The sequence below is a fragment of the Euphorbia lathyris genome, chromosome 7 (genome assembly GCF_963576675.1).
Source record: "Euphorbia lathyris chromosome 7, ddEupLath1.1, whole genome shotgun sequence".
In the NCBI taxonomy this organism is placed as follows: Eukaryota; Viridiplantae; Streptophyta; class Magnoliopsida; order Malpighiales; family Euphorbiaceae; genus Euphorbia; species Euphorbia lathyris.
Window position 1 is genome coordinate 20,779,500 of NC_088916.1, and position 19,815 is coordinate 20,799,314.

The 19,815-nt window shown below is 37.0% G+C and overlaps 1 protein-coding gene across 2 annotated transcripts; it reads left to right on the top strand.

Moving 5' to 3' along the window:
- The first annotated feature begins 1,602 nt into the window (after positions 1-1,602).
- Positions 1,603-19,337, top strand: LOC136201383 (DEAD-box ATP-dependent RNA helicase FANCM-like). Of its 2 annotated transcripts, XR_010673810.1 has the most exons (18): positions 1,603-1,777; positions 1,868-2,204; positions 2,926-3,069; positions 3,443-3,525; positions 6,145-6,259; positions 6,450-6,541; positions 6,623-6,677; positions 6,755-6,876; positions 6,950-7,063; positions 9,922-10,115; positions 14,861-14,991; positions 16,892-16,952; positions 17,062-17,132; positions 17,303-17,352; positions 17,417-17,576; positions 17,729-17,856; positions 17,949-18,283; positions 18,367-19,337. XR_010673810.1 is itself a non-coding variant. In XM_065992042.1 (17 exons), the coding sequence occupies exons 1-17, from the start codon at positions 1,736-1,738 to the stop codon at positions 18,210-18,212; spliced, it is 2,163 nt and encodes a 720-aa protein (XP_065848114.1). In that variant the 5' UTR covers positions 1,603-1,735; the 3' UTR covers positions 18,213-18,365. The 2 variants fall into 2 exon arrangements, 1 of the variants encoding a protein (XP_065848114.1); XM_065992042.1 differs by lacking the exon at positions 18,367-19,337 and having other exon boundaries at positions 17,949-18,365.
- Positions 19,338-19,815: the final 478 nt, after the last annotated feature.

A 19,815-nucleotide genomic window follows, 5' to 3' on the forward strand; every position in this document is an offset into this window, starting at 1 on the left:
GGCTTGTGAACGAAATCTTCAAGGATCTCATTGAAGACAAGGTGGAGCTGTATGTTAATGATGTTATTTGAAATGGAAATTACTTGTTTAAGTTGTAGTCTTGTTGTACTGAAATCCTTTGTTCATAAATCTGCAGTTGTTCGATCATATTATGATACCATCCGAGTTGACTCTAATCGTGGGTGACCCTAGGCTTGCAAGAGGTAAGTTGAATAATGCTTGGGCCTGCTGCTAAAATTCACTGAATATTGCTGCCCCCATTTCTTAGAAAGGTGATCGTGACTTGGCCCTCCATTGGGAAACTTATCAGTTTTCTACGAGCAAGAAAAATCTCATGCTTCCTTGCTTTCATACAAGATGGGACAAGCCAATTAAGAAATTAAAATCGATGTATTGAGCAACATAAGCAAGCCGCCGTGAAGCTTTATGAGTCTTGGGCCAGATTTCCAAAGTTGGACTTTTGTATTTTTCCTTGACTTATTCATTACCATTAAATAATATTACATGTTGTAAAAAAAACAATAATATAAACATTATTCTTAAAAAATATTAATAAAATTAAATACCAATATAATATTTTAAACTACCATATATACGGTGGATTAATCATATGAAGTATTAACTATTAACTACAGTAAAACCTATATATGAAGTATTAACTATTAAAACCTATATAAATTAATAATGGTGGGACCATGAAATGTTGTTAATTTATAGCGATATTAATTTATCGAGTATAAATTTACTGAGCTGGTTCAAGTCGGGACCAGAAGAAATTATTATTTTAAAGAGGTTATTAATTTATCGAGTATTAATTTATGAAGGTTTTATTGTATTACTATCATTTTCGGTAATTTAATATTTTTTTTAAACAAAAAGAAAATTTCATTAATGAAAGTCAGAATACAATATAGAACAAATAAAATGAGAAGGTCTTAAGAACCATTCCACCAGTCCTGATATAGAGTAGGCAGCCCGAGAAAGTTCACGGACTACACTATTTGCAGAACGACTCACAAAATTGACACTAACACCATTTAAATAACTTAACAGAAATTTGCACTCTTCTAATATAAAACTATAAACAGATCTAAAATGTGCTTCCCTAAGATTAACTACCGTAACAGTATCTGATTCAATCCCATATCTTCTCGAACCTTTGTTTTTTAACCAACTTAGCGCTTCCCTTATATCTACTGTTTATCCATCTCTGACTTGATAGTTATTTGGAAGAAGCTTATAAAACGCACCATAAAACTAGCCTTCACTATTACAAAGCACAACCCCAATTTTTGTTACATTGTTCGCAGACCAATCTGACATAGAACAAGTCGCTTTAGCTAACACATCGGCAATATTGATTAGAGACCGCCTGATAAAAGATACATTAGTTTAAATGAAAAGAAAAAATCATTTTTTAGATTATTAGTTTTGGTTATTTTTAAATTTTTAAATTTTAATATAATTTTTTGGTTAATTTTGTGCAGCCCACTTGAATCGGATTATGGGCTTAAGCCCACTTGAATTTGACAGCCTGCGTTGTGTTTTGAATGTTCTTCCAGGCTTTGATCTCCTTCCTCACTACGCATCTTCATAGTCAATTTCAAGTTTTGCCGCCATTCTCACTTCCCTTGGGGGGGTTTCTATTTCTTCCCATTCTCTTTTCTCTTCCCCCAAAACTGATCCAAATGCACACTTTTGGTTTCGGATTCCACCGCTCAATCTAGTCTCCAGAATGACCTCTATTAATCCTCTCGATATCCCTGACGATGACGATGTAAGTTCAGCTCCACTTATTCATATGTTTTTGTATCTTCACATTTATTTCTTCCTCTCTAATTGCCTGTCTGTGCATTATTGCATATAGGGCTTTGATTGGGAGGCTGCTGTGAGAGAAATTGATGTCGCATGTCAAAGCGCTAAACCCTCTACTTCATTACCCACTAATTCATATTCTTCCCATTTTGGTCCTCCTCCTAACAGTTCTAATTATCTGTCTTCTTCAAATAACTTCACAAAAAAGACTGTGCCTTGTAAGCAATCCACTCTCGATAGTTTCTTTGGGAAGGGGGTGAGTATTGGAAGTCCTCCTCGGACTCCCCTGGTTGATGATCCGAACCAGCAGTATTGGGTTGAGGGCAATGAAGAGAGACCATGCTGCATTGAGATTGATCCTGAGGCAGCTAAAACTTGGATTTACCCAGGTGATGCTATCTTTCACTCCCTCGAAGTGCTTTTTGTTTATAATTTTATTTTGGGAGGTTTTGGGCAAGTGTCTTAGTGGAAATTTGAAGCAAGAATGCTTTTGCGTTTTCCTGTTTTATTTCTTCTAGCGAGTGGTTTTGAAAAGACTGAGAGTTGAGAAGAAATTCAATTTTGATTCTTTTTGTGTGGTTTCGTGGGGCAATTATTTAGCTTTATCTGCTTCTTACTGATGTTCTATGATTGTTATTGATTCGGGCTTTGTTTGTAGTGTCTAGGCAATCAATGTAAGATTTAGAGATTTAGAATTTTCACTTTGATGCTTGTTATATACTGAATATCTTCTGCAAAATCAAACATGATTAAATTAATCACGTATCATAAGCCACACATGATCAGAGTTCAATGTAATTGTTGCTTATTTAAATAATTTGGTGGAAAAAATATTTAGGAGTTGATACACATTGAAATACCGAAATAGATATGTAAATAAATGTTAAAAGAGTTAAAATGTTACTATAAATATATATGTATGGTTATGCTTGCTTAGTTTTTTGCTAGGGGCTTTCTGTATGTGCTTTGATTTTGTTCTTATGAACTGAAACATGCTATTTTGATCCACATAGATCAATCTTTTCCTTTTTAAAACTAAAAGAAATGTTAACTCTGAATACCAGGAGAAAAACTTATACCTCTCCTCTTTCTTTTCGTTTTATCTTTCAGTTAATATTCCACTTCGTGATTATCAATTGGCTATAACCAAGACAGCATTATTTTCAAATACATTAGTAGCACTGCCAACAGGACTGGGAAAGACACTTATCGCTGCAGTTGTTATGTTTAACTATTTCAGATGGTTTCCAAATGGTAAGATGTAAAACTAGTTACACTACCAAGTCATGCTGCTTCATTCATGAACTTTCCTCATGTCTTCATTGTCTAAAAAGGTCATATTAACATACTGCTTCATATTTTAGGATTTCATTCATTGAACTCGAATCTTAGTAATGTAGAACTGGCATTCCAAGTCTCTAACTATGTGCGCAAATCCATTTTTATATTCCTAAATAAAGAGTTAATTGGATGTGAAAAATATTTCCTAATACATAGTTTCACTGTTTGTATTTTCCTTGGGATGGAAGTGCTAATTTTATTCAGTTCTGCATCAACTCTATGTTTCTGTCATTTGCTTTATGATTTTCCTGAAGTCTGATAGGTATCTTTGCTTTGTACTTGGAAGGGAAAATAGTTTTTGCTGCTCCATCTCGACCACTTGTAATGCAACAAATAGAAGCATGCCACAACATTGTAGGAATACCACAAGTAAGATGCGTTCAGCTTATCACTGTAGTGATTGTTCATATGTTTCTACTTGGAAGCATATGCTTCATCATAATTATAATTCAGACAGAATGGAGAAAACATATTGTATGTTATTGATGAAAAAGGCTTGGGTATAAATACAGGTATATAGGTGCTAAACTAGGAATTAGGAAAGATTACATAAATGATTCCTAAGATTAAGCTATTTACATTTATATCATTTACACATATTTACATATGTAACATGCCTCCTCAAGCCGTATCATAGATATTTATCATTCCCCGCTTGTTACAATTATAGTTTTGCCCGAATATTTAAAACTTTAGTGAACATGTCTCTAAGTTGCTCATTAGCCCTGACATAGGCTGTAGACATTATGTTCTGTTCTAGCTTCTCATGAACATAATGACAGTCCACTTCAATATGCTTGGTTTGTTCATGAAACACAAGAATAGGTGCAATTTGAAATAGACTAGGATTACCTGTCATATGACCTGTGGCACTAGAATCAATAACCCATTTTGAAGAAGATAAAGGAGGCACTTATTTGAGTTACCTGACAACATTAGCATAGACGAAGAAGAATCTTTCAAAGCTAATGTTTCGTGGTACTTATCAAACTCTTTTGCGGAATGTGTATATAATGAAACAAAAGATGAGAGTTAGGGTATCAGTAGTTGCAACATGAGCAAACCAATTCTGTAGCAAGTGCATGTGGTGTGATGAGGCTCATGGCAATAGTAGCAAAACAACTCTACCTCCCTCATCTGAACTTTTTATATTCCGTTTCACTTCCTTTGTTAAGATCCAATTTTGTGACTGACAAGAGCACTAGATGTTCTAATCGAAGAAGTGACTTCACTCCACAGAATACGAGTGAAAGCCTCATGCAAACTAGGATTTCAGCACTGGGGATAATTTAGGAGGTAACAACATCATATTCGGGTCCAAGTCCAACCAAAAAACTCATCAAGACCATCTGATCTTGTTGAGTACGCTGCACTTTAACATCGGTACTAAAAGGCAACAAATCATTCAGCTCTTCAAATATATCTTAAAATGCATGAAGTAAGCCTGAACAGGTTGACCCTTTTGCTCAACACGATAGAAGTTCTTACAGACGTCACAGATACATGAAATATTAGCTTTTCCAGGATTCAAGAATTGCAAATATTCCACCAGTTCGTTGACATCTTCTAAGTTATTGACAAGATTAATGATGTCTGTCGATAGAGTTTTGAATCTGAAGAAATAGATGAGCATCATCCTTCTTCCAATCACTATCATCAAGTTTTGGATCATTAGTCAAGTGGAGACCTGTCTTAATACCGTGCAAATTAATTTTGATAGTTTTGGACCAATCAAAGAAATTTGGATTAGTCAATTTGTGATCAGTTATTTTGGACAAGACATGAATAAATTAGTAACCACACAGTAGTAGCAGCCTCTGTCATCTCGTTTGACATACAGAAAAAAACTGGAACAAATAAAAGTTCGATAATTCCCAAACCACAAATACCACAACAGAGTGATCACAATAGTTCTAAAGCCACAAATTCCAATAAAAAAGCAAATCAAGCACAATAGCAAATACCCAATAAAAAATGCAGTATGTTTGTGTAGCACAGAACAGAAAGAATGCACAAGAAAATTCCAGACACCACACCAAGATGAACTGACCAATAAGAACGTTAGAAATGAGGAGACGGCACTGGAAAGTATTTACCGCAGACAAGATGGTGGCGGCACGTGCCTACACGCACCTGCGCGTGGGAGAGGTGGCGGAACCTATGAAGCACGGACTCTTCCCCGGGGTCGCCGTGGCCGAGTCGGACTCGCCGGACTCGGCGGGGACACGGCCGGACACGGCGGGGACACGGCCGGAAAATGGGACACGGCGGGACACGGATGGGGACACGGCGGGGTAAAAAAAAAGTTAAAAATTAGGGTTTTTTTTAAATTTTTTTATAAAATTTAAGGATCAATTATGCAATTTATCAAAAACCCTAAATTATAATCTCATTTGTGATTTAGCATGTTTTTTTATATATTTTTATATCTAATATATATATAATTAATTATATAAAATTTGCCGTGTCCCCGCCGCACCCGTGCATATTTTCTAAAAATGCCGTTTGCCGTGTCCGCACCCGTGTCCGTGCTTCATAGGGTGGAACTGATGGCAGCACATGGAGGCTACTCGTACCTCTGTTGGTCGCCAGATTTGAGGGGCAGGACGATGGGGTCAAGGTTTTTCTTCTGGGAGTGGCACTGTGGCGGTGAGATAAAATGAGGACTGGAACCCTAGGTTTCCAAATGTCTGCTCTCTAGGTAGACTGGAAATGAATGGAAAAAATGAACAGGAAATAAACTGCTCACTAGGGCAGCTCTAATACCATGTAATTCAAAGAGAATGGAGAAAATATATTGTGTATGTTATTGATGAAAAAGGCGTGAGTATGTATTAAGGTATAGAAGTTCTAAACTAGGAAAGGTTACATAAATTATTCCTAATATTAAACCCTAATATTAACTTTAAGATTAAGCTATTTACAACTATATCATTTACTAATATTTACATCTGTAACAATAATCAATTAATTATAAACTGATTGCAGGAATGGACAATTGATATGACAGGTCAGCTAAGTCCTACAAAAAGAGCATGCTTTTGGCAAACTAAACGAGTGTTTTTTGTTACTCCACAAGTGTTGGAGAAAGATATTCAAGCCGGTATTGCTCTGATTTGTATCTTAATATCCCTGCCATAAGCAAAGGAGATGTTCCTTACTATACTATGCTAGAAATAGTATGAATTTGAAATGATCATCTTTGACAACTTATATTTTGTTTCTTTCACTTGCATAATTATTTACAGTTGTGCCTGAGAGCTAAAATTTTCCCATGGAACGACTTGTTTCAGGCACATGTTTGGTAAGAAACCTGGTATGTTTGGTGATTGATGAGGCTCATCGTGCATTAGGAAATTATTCTTATTGTGTCGCAGTTCGTGAGGTTTGTCATTCTGTTTCTTTCCAGTTCTTATTCCTTTGAGATGAAATATCTGGTCGTTTGTATTGATTCTTCAATGAATAGTTGATGGCAGTACCAGTGCAGCTAAGAATATTAGCCCTGACTGCAACACCTGGATGTAAGTTACACTTGATCTATTTTATTCTGTAAAAAGCTGTAATATCTCAAGTACTTACATTAGATTGATTTGCTCAGCAAAGCAGCAGGCTGTTCAGAATATTATTAATAACTTGCATATATCAACACTTGAATATCGTACCGAAGATGATTCTGATGTCATTCCATATGTACATAACAGAAAGATCGAATTGCTTGAGGTGTGTACAAGGTTATTCTATGAAATTGTTGTTGTCGTAAGTTTATAAGCAAAGTTAATTGCTATATTACTAGGTTGCGCTGGGAAAAGATACCGTTGATGTAAACAAACTGCTGTTGAAGGTGATACGTCCATATGTGGCTAAGCTTACTGGATTGGGACTTCTCCAGAATAGAGACTTTAAAACTGTAAGGCTCTCAAAGCAGACATTCATTCAATTTTTTCTCTTACATTAGACGTCAATTTTCCCCCCCTTGTTTCATGGCTTTGCATTTGTATGAATGTACTTGTTATGTTTTTATTATATAATATCACCATGTCTGATTGCAAATCCATAATACATAAAGTTCCATTTATTAAGCTTACATAAAGATTCCTATTGAAATGACACTTGTATTGCAACTTTTTTTCTTTTAAGCAGCTCTTTTGAAGTAGGGATGCTCATTTTTGTGCTCTCTCATGGCTTTTTTTTTATTTATTTTTTTATAAGCACCTATTAGTTTTTTAAATTCCTAAAACAATTTAATCTTAGTTATTTATTTTATTTATTTAAAAAGTTAGATGGTAGATACCGGCGAAGGGGGATTTTTTTGTAAGTTATATTTGTAGCATACCATGTAAATAGAAAGAAAATACATGGGATACCATATATAATCTGAAAGACTATATCAATATATTCAACCTAAGATGAATGCACATATCATACAAGGTTTTCCCTACGATTAAGGAAACATAGTGGCCCTACTAGCAGCCCTATAACAGCCTTAGCAGCAGCCTAAGCATGCTATATATTTATTACACTCCCCCTCAAGCTAGAGCATGGATATTAATCATGCTCAACTTGCTAGAGCTATAGATAACAGTCTTAAAAATAATTCCACTGGAAGGAACTCAAGGTTCTTAAGGATATAAAACATAATCTGGGAAATGCAACCCAGAAGAACAAACCGGATAGGCGGATAGGGGATGGCGAGACGACAGGAACAGGAAGCTTCGTCTGGAACGGAGAAGCAGGTTCCAGTTGGAACATAGTGCAGAAATGTCAACACAAAGGAGATTCACCGGAAAACTAACCGGATAGGTAGAGAGAGGAGATAGATGCGACACCAGAACAATTGACGGTGTCATAAGAGGAGCTGCTACGCCATCAGATGCTGACATATGGACGGAGCTCTGGCGAGAGTGGTAGAGCGTGTGACACGCTACTCAGACAGTGACTGGACTTTGCAGACAAGCTGATCTATGGCAGGGGAAACTGCTGGGCAGGGCGGTGAGACTGAATGATGTGAAGAATAATGTTATCCAAGGACCAGCTTCTACAGACAGAGATACACCTGGGAAACTCAACCCAAAAACCAGAAATAGAAGCCAATCTAGGCTCTGATACTATCTAGAATACCATGTAAATAGAAAGAAAATACATGGGATGCGCCATATATTCTGAAAGACTATATGAATATATTAAACTTAAGATGAATACACATATTTATACAAGGTTCTCCCTACAATTAAGGAAACACAGTGGCCCTACTAGCAGCCCTATAACAGCCTAAGCATGCTATACGTTTATTACAGGATTGAACAAATGACCCCTACCTTCCTTAGTGGAAGATAGAACCACTAGACCAAAGTTCAGTTGATAAATAATTTCATCGCAGAGTGCAAACTGAATTAATATTATTGTCATTGGATGATCAAACCTCGAATAGTGAATTTAGGTATCATTTATTAGGAGATACATTGATTATAGGTCTGAATGGAATGGATGGGCTAAGGACAATATATTATTAATGATTCCAAATTTGCCCTAAAGGAAAAAATAAAGTGAAATAAAGGGTGAGAGAAGCAATTCTAATTTTGAAAAGCAAATGATTCTTAACACTTCTAAGTTTGAGAAAATTAACGTAAATACTTACTTAAAGATTCTCAATTCTGTGACTATTAATACAATGATCATCTGCCAAGGTTTCTCACTTATCTCTTAGAGATTATATTGTAAATTCCCCAAAGCGGAAGAACAAAAACTAAGGGTAACAAAAGGGAAATAGTGCAATAGCGTAAGCATAGTGAATCAACAATAGAAATTCTTTTTATTCATTGAGTTTATAATCATACGAGCCTTGTAGTTTACCACTTACTACTGAAGAGAAATGTAAACTTGGTGCCTTTTTTTACTTAAGAATGCCTTAAAAGAATGTCTCTTATAACATTTCGATTTCAAAGAGAATTGTCATTATTGGATGGAGGCAACATTATTACACTATATGAACCTTAGTTCTTACTCTAAATGCCTGGGGATATACACCTTTTATTTTCATTTACTCTATTAGTTACAGTAAGCATGGATCCGTTAGTAATAATAATTGATTTTTTTTATCATTTTGTTCACATCATTTCTACTAAACATAGCCTTTTTTGTGTGCTTATTATTAAGTATCATGTCCCCTTCATTAATAATCATATGTATAATGGTCAAACCAATATATGTGTCCTCCCTCAGTTTTAGCCAGATATCTCCATTCCAAGGTCTTCAAACGCTATATGGCCTTTGAACCAGTGATGCAGTGTCACAAGTTGAAGATTTAACTAGAGATGAGCTAGGATAAGCTGGAAGAAATCAAATGTTGTTTAATTTATTTTTGAAAATGAAAAAAAAATATTTATTGGATATCATGTAAAAGTTGATCTCTTGTGCTTTGGAAGTTTGCAGTCAATATTTCACTTTTGTTTTCCTTAAAAAAAATAAAAACTATCAAGGTGCAGTATGATGACTGAAGATAATCATTTTTGGCAACCTTCCTAACTACTTTGCACTAAATATATCATGTAAAAGTTGATCTCTTGTGCTTAGAAGATTTGCTGCCAATATTTTGTTTTGAGAAAAAAAAAAACTTTCAAGGTGCAGTATGATGACTGAAGATGCTCATTTGGAACCTTCCTAACTAATTTGCAATATTTTTTGCATAGCTGAACTGCTATCTGCTATATCTAAATGTAACTTGCAGATTCTGTCTGATATACGTACTTACATATTGACATATGACAGTTCAGCCCATCTGATTTCCTAAATTCGAGGGAGAATTTTCGCCGAGCTCCACCTTCTGAACTTCATCAGAGCAAGTATGGAGAAGTTGAAGTTTATTTTGCTGGTCTTATTACTCTTTATCACATCCGCAAGCTACTTTCAAGTCATGGAATAAGGCCAGCATATGAGATGCTGGAAGAAAAGTTGAAACAAGGGTATGTTATTTTGCATTCTCAAGTCTGTACTGCCTGTGAGGGTCACTTGGTGGCCTTTACAGCCGGTCCCAAGCCCGGACAAAGGAGGAGGGTTGCGGTAGGTTTGTGGCGGCCAGCGTAAAACTTAGTCACATCTTATGACATGAACCATAATATAAATACCGTTGGGGCGTTCCCTACTCAGCGACGTGCTGCACTTCCTAGACCCGGGTGTAGTGATAAATGTGCAAGGGTTGCTAGGTCGTCGCCCCGAAGCGGCGCGCCACCCCAGGACCCGGGGGTGGTGTCAAATATGCAAGGGTTGCGGGTAAATAAGCTAGTCCACGGTAATGGTAGGGGTAGGGGCATAGTTATTAAAGGCGCGCCTAAGGCGCGCCTATGGCGCATGGCGCACCAGGCGCAGGCCTTAGCGCCATGGCAGCCCCATGGCGAGGCGCAATCGCCATGGCGCGCGCCTGGTGCGCCATTGTGCGCCAAATGCAATTGCCAAAGGCGCACTAAGGCGCGCCTTGGCAGTTAGAGGCAGTTATGGGCAGTTTTTTTATATATCTGGGATGGAGCACATGTTCTATTAACAAAAAGTATTAAAGAGGAGAGAGATTATACGTTTTAAACTAATTAGAAGACCAAGAGACAGAGTCATTTGAAGAGTTGAAGATGAACTCGTGTTTGAAAATGATACTCTAACATGGGGTTTAGTTGGTAAGGCTGCTGGAGTTGAAGAGAGTGCATATAACACTAGAAGAGTAGGAAAAAAGGCTAAAGTATCATCTTCCAAGGATCGAGGAAAAGCCCATGTAGTTGTTCGAGATGAGGAGGAAGAAGAAACTGAGTTTGTTGATAAGGATGAAGAGGATCAGTTTGATGATGATTCTTTAGATGAGGAGTGTGATAGTGATGATGAGGAGTGATGGATTTGGAGAGTTTTGATTAGGAGTAGAACTTAGAAATTAGTATTCAACTTTAAAGTTTGCTGATATGGGGTTCGAGATGAGGAGGAAGAAGAAACTGAGTTTGTTGATGAGGATGAAGAGGATCAGTTTGATGATGATGCTTTAGATGAGGAGTGTGATAGTGATGATGAGGAGTGATGGATTTAGAGAGTTTTGATTAGGAGTAGAACTTAGAAATTAGTATTCAACTTTAAAGTTTGCTGATATGGGGTTTATTTTGCATTTTAAATTTATTTATGCTTAAGATATTTTCATGATTTAGTATTCATTGCATTTTTATGTTAGTTTTATAGTTTTATAATTTTTATTTTTGTAAGTGCGCCTTGTCTCGCTATGGCGCGCGCCATCGCCGTGCGCCATGCGCCAAGGCTCCAGGACCCCTTGCGCCTTAGTGCGCCATGCGCCTTTAATAACTATGGGTAGGGGTAAGGGTAGTAGGTTACGCTTTGGGACATGGAACATAGGTTCTTTGACAGGAAGATTAGCTGAAATTGTAGATGTTATGAAGAGGAGGAGAATAAATATATTATGCCTACAAGAAACCTAGTGGGTTGGAGCTAAGGCTAGAGAGATAGCTCCTTGGGGTTATAAGCTTTGGTACTCAGGAAAGGATAAGGGTAGAAATGGAGTAGGTATTCTTATTGATAGGGAGTATATTGATGAGGTAGTAGCGGTGTCTAGGAAGAGCGATAGAATTATGAGTGTTAAGCTAGTGATAGGGGATGAGGTTGTGAATGTCATTAGTGCATATGCGCCAAAAATAGGATTAGATGTGTCTATAAGACAAGCTTTTTGGGATGACTTAGAGGAAGTGGTGCAACAGGTTCCTAGGGATGAAAAAATGGTACTAGGGGTGATCTCAATGGACACGTGGGTTCTAGGCGAGATGGGTTTGAGAGTGTTCATGGAGGGTATGGTTTTGGAGATAAGAATGAAGCAGGAAATGATATTTTGGAATTCGCATCAGCCTATGACTTGAGTATCATGAACACATGGTTTATGAAGAGAACATCCCACTTAGTGACTTATCGGAGTGGCGGTAATGCGAGCCAAATTGACTTCTTCTTAGTAAGGAGTGCTTGGAGAAAGAGTTATATTGATTGTAAGGTGATCCCTGGTGAGAGTACGACAACCCAACATAGAGTAGTGGTGCTAGATTTTCGAAGTAGGAAATGTATAAGAAAACAAACACCTCAAGTAGAGACTAAGATTAAGTGGTGGAAATTGCAAGGGGAGAATCAACAAAAATTTGTGGATGAGATGACCAAAAAAGATATTTGGACTTGCAATATGGATTCAGATATAGATTCGATATGGAATAAGATGGAGCATAGTATAAGGGAAGTAGCGAAGGAAGTTCTAGGGGAATCTAAAGGTAGCATGCCACCGGGTAAGGACACATCTTGGTGGACAGAAGAAGTACGACAAGCAGTAAAGAGTAAGAGAGAATCCTATAAACTATTGGGGAAATGTAGGAGTGACGAGAACTACGAAAAATACAAAGAGGCTAAAAGGGAAGTAAAGAAGGTCATACGAGATGCTAGAGCAAAGGTGAATCGGGATCTGTATACAAGATTGGATACGAAAGAAGGGGAAAGAGACATATATAGAATTGCTCGGATGAGAGATAGGAAGACGCGAGATTTCGGAAAAGTTAAATGTGTGAAGGATGTGGACCAGAAAGTCCTAGTTGGAGATAAGGATATCAAGGAACGATGGAGGTCCTATTTTGATGACTTATTTAATGGAGATCGCCAACAAGATGTTGGAGATATAAGTATCCATCACGATATGATAAATCATGAATGCCTGCGGAGAATTCAAAAGGGTGAAGTCAAAATGGCATTAAGTAAGATGAAGTTGAAGAAAGCAGTAGGACCTGATGGCATCCCTATTGAGATTTGGAGATGTTTGGGAGAAAGAGGAATCGAATGGTTGACGACGTTCTTCAACAAAATTTGGAGAAACAATAAGATGCCATCAGAATGGAGGAAAAGTACCTTAATCCCTTTGTATAAGAACAAAGGCGATGTCCAAGATTGTGCCAACTATCGGAGAATCAAATTAATGAGTCACGCTATGAAACTTTGGGAGCGAGTGATTGAACAAAGGCTAAGGAGGACGGTGAAGATCTCGGAAAACCAGTTTGGCTTTATGCCGGGAAGATCAACTATGGAAGCCATCCATCTAATGAGACAATTAATGGAGCACTATCGAAATAAGAAGAAAGACTTGCATATGGTTTTCATTGACTTGGAGAAAGCATATGATAAGGTACCAAGGGAAGTACTTTGGTGGGCCTTGATAAGGAAAGGCATTTCGCGGAAATATATTGACATCATAAAGGACATGTATGAGGGAGTATGCACGAGTGTACGTACTAGTGTTGGGAAGACTGAAGAGTTTCCTATTACGATTGGAGTGCATCAAGGTTCCGCACTAAGCCCATTTCTTTTTGTCATCGTTATGGATGAACTAACAAGTTCACTTCAAGATGGTATACCATGGTGCATGCTGTTTGCAGATGATATTGTGTTGGTTGAGGAGACGAAAGAAGGAGTGGAGATGAAGTTGGAACTATGGAGGCAAACTCTAGAATCTAGATGCTTTAAGTTGAGTCGAAGTAAGACAGAATATTTGGAGTGTAAGTTTAGCGGCCGTAGGAGTAGGGAAGCAGGGACAATCATCCTAGATGGGAGAGTTGTTCAGGCCTCGGGTTGCTTCCGGTATTTAGGATCTATTATCCAAACGGATGGAGAAGTAGATGGAGATGTTGCTCATAGGATTAAAGCTGGTTGGTCGAAGTGGAAGAGTGCTACGGGTTTCCTTTGTGATCCCGGCATGCCTAATAGATTGAAGGGAAAATTCTACCGGACGGCAATTAGACCAGCATTGTTATATGGTACGGAGTGTTGGGCAGTGAAACACTGCCACATCCATAAGATGTCGGTGGCGGAGATGCGTATGTTGAGATGGATGTGTGGTCACACGAGAAAGGACCGGGTGCGTAATGAAATAATTAGGACAAAAGTAGGGGTCACATCTATTGAGAATAAAATGAGAGAAAACCGACTAAGGTGGTTTGGCCATGTGAGACGTAGAGCGCTTGATGCGCCGGTTAGGAGAACCGAAGAGTGGCAAAGGGATGTAGTGGTGAGGGGTAGGGGAAGACCTAAGCAAACTTGGAGGAGGGTGATCGAGAGTGATATGAGTTTATTGGGAATTGAGGAAAATATGGTAGTGGATAGGACGGAGTGGAGGGAGCGAATCTGTGTCGCTGACACGACTTGATTTTCACGGTTTTATATGATGGTTCATGTTAGCCGACCCCGAATCATTTCGGGACTAAGGCTTTGTTGTTGTTGTTGTTGTTGTATCCATGTGAACTTTCATATTAAATCATTTGAAATAAGCTCATTCCTTGCCAGATCTTAGAAGTCTACTTCATGATGTCATTCCCACTGAAATGTGGGCTAAATATTTATATTCTAGGAGAATAAAATGTTGGCTATTCTTGACTGAAGCACCAGAACTTGGTGTTTGAGATGCATGCTTTTCTTTTCCTTGCATAACCATTTTGGTGAAGTAGAACCTGCAAGCAAAAAAGATGTCTTGAAAAATTGGATGCCTTGATATTTTTGTGTAGATGTCCACTTCATTGACCAAGTATAATAGTACTATATGGTAAATTAATAACAAGAAATTGACAAATCTCATTTGATTTTACCAACTGAATGTCATAACAAGCTGCACGTCTTGCATAAACATATGTTTTAAACATGATTGCTGCAGGTCATTTGCAAGACTGATGACTAAAAATGAAGACATAAGAAAAGTAAAGCTTTCAATGGAGCGAAGCTTGGCTCATGGTGCACCCAGTCCCAAATTATCAAAAATGTTGGAAGTACTTACGGACCATTTCAGTGAGTGGCATACCATATTTCTTTTGCATCAAACAATTGTGTTTCGAATTTAACAACCATTATACTTCTTATTATCTTTGGGCTTAAGCTTAATCGTTGAAGTTCTTGTAGCTTTGAGGTTTTCCTCAACTTGAGACAGAGGAGAGAGGTTGGGTTTTAAGATTCTATTTCAGAATATTTGGGGGAAATTTATCTCCAAAGCGTATAAATAGTGATTGAAGGGATTAACGTAGGTTGTTGGTTGATGGTTGAATTTTGCAAATTAAAAGGTCTTCTGAATCTGAAGAAAAAATGGTAGAAACAAATACATCAAGGGACAAGACGGTCATACTCTCAAGCAATCTTCAATGTCTTTAAGTTTAATTCTTCTCAAATGATTGTCAACTGAATTTGGTAACATTGAATTGATAAGCAGAAACCTCTAGCATTCAGTCATGATTGGCAAGGAGCTTCAGAATACAAACTTCAAACTATGAATCTGACTGGTAAACTCATAATAAAGATCACTAGGTAGAATATATCCGAAGGTTTTATTTGTTTCCTTTTAAGCAGCTCCAATTTTCTTAGAAAATCCTTGACTTTTAGATTGGCAGAAAGGCTCACTTAAAAGCTGAACCAGCTGCAATATTCTTAAACTAGCATGGGAATTTAGGACTGTCATGGAACCAATTGAAGCTGATAGTTAAAGGCCAAATTCATATTAATATCTGACACACCCCCACACATGAATGCCAACTGAGCTTCTTTACTCATGCACAACACGAGCCCATATTACCATGTCCTGCAATTTAATTAACAAATGCGGTTGCCAGGAATGAAGCCTTGATCACTTGGTCAAAGAGGCTCTGATACCATGTCATGGAACCAATTGAACTAAAAGTTTAAGCTGATAGTTAAAGGTCAAATTCATATTAATATCCAACAAGGACTATATGTTTTATATGATGGTTCATGTTAGCCGACCCCGAATCATGGACTAAGGCTTTGTTGTTGTTGTATCCAACAAGGACTATAAAATAAACTCTCTTATGGCTGAAATTGGCCCCAGAAGGTTGAAATTTATATCTAGACAGTGATTTTAAATTTGGTTATTCGTTGACCTCAGATTCCTCGAGTTCATTTTTGTTTTTGCCACATGTTTTTTTTTTCTGATATATGATTTCCGTTCTCTAACCATTAAAGAAATTGAGGATTTGAATATTTTTAACTATTTTAGCTTGGTGTTATGATGTGCTTGGTTTTCTGACTATGAATAAAGAAATAGCTCAAAATGTTTGCTTTCTGCAGATTATCTGTTTATTGTCTTTCCTTTATTTATTTATTTCCATGCTCTTGCATAGAGGGCGAGCCTTGGCGCAACGGTAAACGTTGTTGTCGTGTGACCAAGAGGTCACGGGTTCGAGTCTTAGGAGCCGCCTCTTGCCAAATAAATTGGCAGGGGAAGGCTTGCCCCCAGTACACCCTTGTGGTGGGACCCCTCCCCGGACCCTCGCTCAGCGGGGACGCGTAGTGCGACCGGGCCGCCCTTTTTCCATGCTCTTGCATGCAAGCATTTGGTCCGCAGGAAAATTTTGATATTGCATGATTAACAGAGTGTTGTGCCAGGAGATCCATAAACAAAAATTAAGAGGTTTACCATGTAAAATTTTATACTCAAGTGGACTTGGATCTGGTCATGATCCTTCTTTTTTTATCTTTATTTTGAAGACATGGATTTATTGTTGTTATATTTGATGGCAACTTTTGAGTTTGATATTCAATTCTTGAACTGCACTTATTGTCTGAAAAGTTATGTAGTTTTCAATCACCCCACAATTTAACATATTTTAGTCCGATCCACATCCAACCTGAAAGTTTTGTTGTAGGCTGCTGAACATATTTGCTCAATATGTTGTTGCAGAAACAAACGACTGTCAAAAGTCAAGGGTGATAATTTTCTCCAATTCTAGAGGAAATGTAAGGTAGAAAATGTTAATTTCATGTACATTTCATTGTTAGCTCAAGCCTATATTTATCATCACAAAATGTTCTTTACTAGAAATTCATTCCTCGTGCACTGCTTATATACAGGGACATAATGGACGCTCTGACAAACATTGCGGATATAGTGAAAGCAACTGAGTTTATTGGTCAAAGCACAGGTTTGCAATTCTGTTCCTTTCACTTTGTGTTTACAGTTGAGTTCATTTCTTTCAAAAAGAAGCAATGCCTTCTATTTTCGTTCTAATTTATTGCTTTAATTTATCTTCTGGAATGAATTTACACTGCATTCTTCCTACCCATGTATAATGAATTTGAGAATTTTTCACAGGGAAAACTCTTAAAGGCCAGTCACAAAAAGTTCAACAGGCTGTTTTGGAGGTATTCATGTTATATATTATTGTTTGCTGAGCTCCTTCCAGTCACTTACTTCAATTGCCAACAGAAATTTCGAGCTGGTAAATACAATGTTATAGTTGCAACTGGTGAGGAAGGCCTGGATACTATGGAAGTTGATCTTGTAATATGCTTTGATGCTAATGTGTCACCACTAAGAATGATACAACGCATGGGAAGAACCGGAAGGAAGCATGATGGACGAGTTGATATCCTTTTGACATTCTGGTTTTTGCATTTTATGAAGTTTGTTTTTGGTTAGATAATATAATTCCATTCCGGGTAACTTCAAAATCATTTTACTACTCTAAACTCATGTGTGCTTACTGCATAGTTAACTTGTACCTTGACTAGGTTTTACTAGTTTTAGCTTGTGAAGGATCTGAATTCAAGGGCTATTTACGAAAACAAGCAAATAGCAGAGCCATTAGGAAACACATGCATAATGGGGGAATAAATAGCTTTACTTTCCATCCCAGCCCAAGGATGGTGAGATCTATTAACAAGTCTTGTGCTTATCTTTCTCATTTGTAATGGCGTTAGCCTCTTGACCTATAATATTTGTTTTACTTTTATTGTAGATACCTCATATTTTTAAACCAGAAGTTCAATTTGTCGAGCTACCAATTGAGCAGTATGTTCCTCGTGGGAAGAAAGTGAAAGATGATAAAGCTGTGGAGACACCTGCTTTCATAGCAAAACTAAATGCTGCAGAAGCTGGTTTAGTTGCCATGTATTTTGAGCTTCCCGATAAACCGATTGACAAGGAAAAGACTCAAAACCGAATCAAAGTCTTGAAAAGAACATTCTCCCATTGCTATATGATATTTTCAAGAACGGGATGAGTGGTTTTGCTTGGAATCCAACCACTGAAATGTGGAGTGCTGAACCTGAAGTTTGTAAACAACTAACTGAGGTAAGTATTGTGTTTATTTAGTGTAAATATTTCTTTGATTTTCTATTTATTAAGTATGCAATATAAATATTATTTATGTTCAGTCTAATTCTAAAGCTCAAGAATGGATAAACAAGCGTATTAGAAATTATGAAAAGCTAGCTGAGCTCTATGGACAAGATAGATCAAAAGGCCAATTTTCTGACGATCCAATAGAGATTTCTAATACGAGAAGAAACAACACGGATGTTAACCCCGTTTTTGATAATACAATTGATGAAATTGATTTTGGGATTTCTCAAAATGATATAAGGTTGGAAAATATGAGAGAATATGAAAATATTGATGATGATATTGACATTAGATCTCTTAGAGGAAGAAAGCATCGAAGTACCTCCGAACCTTCGGTTTCTACAAAGTCAAAGAAAGTCAAAAAGTCCAATACTGATGAGGGCGGTTTCACAATCTTATCTAAATCAATGGATAATATGGCTAATGCTATGAAGGAATCGTCAGAAAGGATGGCAAATGCTATATTAGCGAAAAATGCAACTTTGAATTATGATGTGTGGCCTTTGCTTGAAGAGATGGGAGTTAAGTCAAATCTTATTGCACGTGCCTATGCTTTTCTAGCAAAAAATCCAAACATGGTGGAAGCTTTGCTTAAGTGTCCAATACATCAGCGCAAAGATGTTTTGTTGGAGATGATGTTAACGTAATATAAGGTTTGATTGTAAATGATTTCTTAATTTTTTTTATTAATTTTTTTACTACATTCTAATACATTTATTTTTACGTTTCTTTCATGTATGTTTCATGGCTTATTTGGAAGTAATGAGGAAAGTTCAAGCAACTTTTTTTTTTTTAATCTATTTGGAGTCTTGCCCCAGTACACCCTTGTGGTGGGACCCCTCCCCGGACCCTCGCTCAACGGGGACGCGTAATGCACCGGGCCGCCCTTTTTTTAATCTATTTGGAAGTGGATTGGTTTTAAGTATGATCATATTTTGGATATTAGTGTGTTTTTATGATCAATTTTTAGAATAATTTTGGTGTGTTTAAAATATTAACCATATTGGTTGAATTTATGAGATTTTATTTTATGATATAATACTATTTCTACTATGGGATTTTATTTTAATGTTGATTTTATATTAATGTTAGTTACATATTGATAAAAATGTATGAATGTGCATACTTTTTGTATTATGTTTAAATTAGGGGCATTTTAGTAACATGTTGATTTAACATCCCTTTGTAAAACCTTCAAAACAAGCAAGGTTAATTATTTAATCTCATATTATCCAAGCAAGGTTTTTAATAACCTAACCTCATGTTCCATCTCCTCCTTTTACTTTAATGAACTTTCTCAAATCCCCATCCAAGCAAAGGTGTAGAGCGAGGGGTGTTTAAAAACCGAACTAGATCAAAATAACTGACCGAATCGATAAAATTCGGTTTTCGGTTCAGTTTTTCGGTCTATTAGGTTTGGTTTTGGTTTTAAATATTAAAATATATCGGTAATATCGGTTGGTTCGGTTTTTATAATAAAA

Excerpts from the sequence above, each read along its gene's own strand:
- LOC136201383 (XM_065992042.1), top strand. The coding sequence starts at position 1,736 with ATGACCTCTATTAATCCTCTCGATATCCCTGACGATGACGAT. Across the intron at positions 6,260-6,449 it reads GGAGAAAGATATTCAAGCCG|GCACATGTTTGGTAAGAAAC; the intron begins GTATTGCTCTGA and ends GACTTGTTTCAG. Across the intron at positions 14,992-16,891 it reads AGTACTTACGGACCATTTCA|AAACAAACGACTGTCAAAAG; the intron begins GTGAGTGGCATA and ends ATGTTGTTGCAG.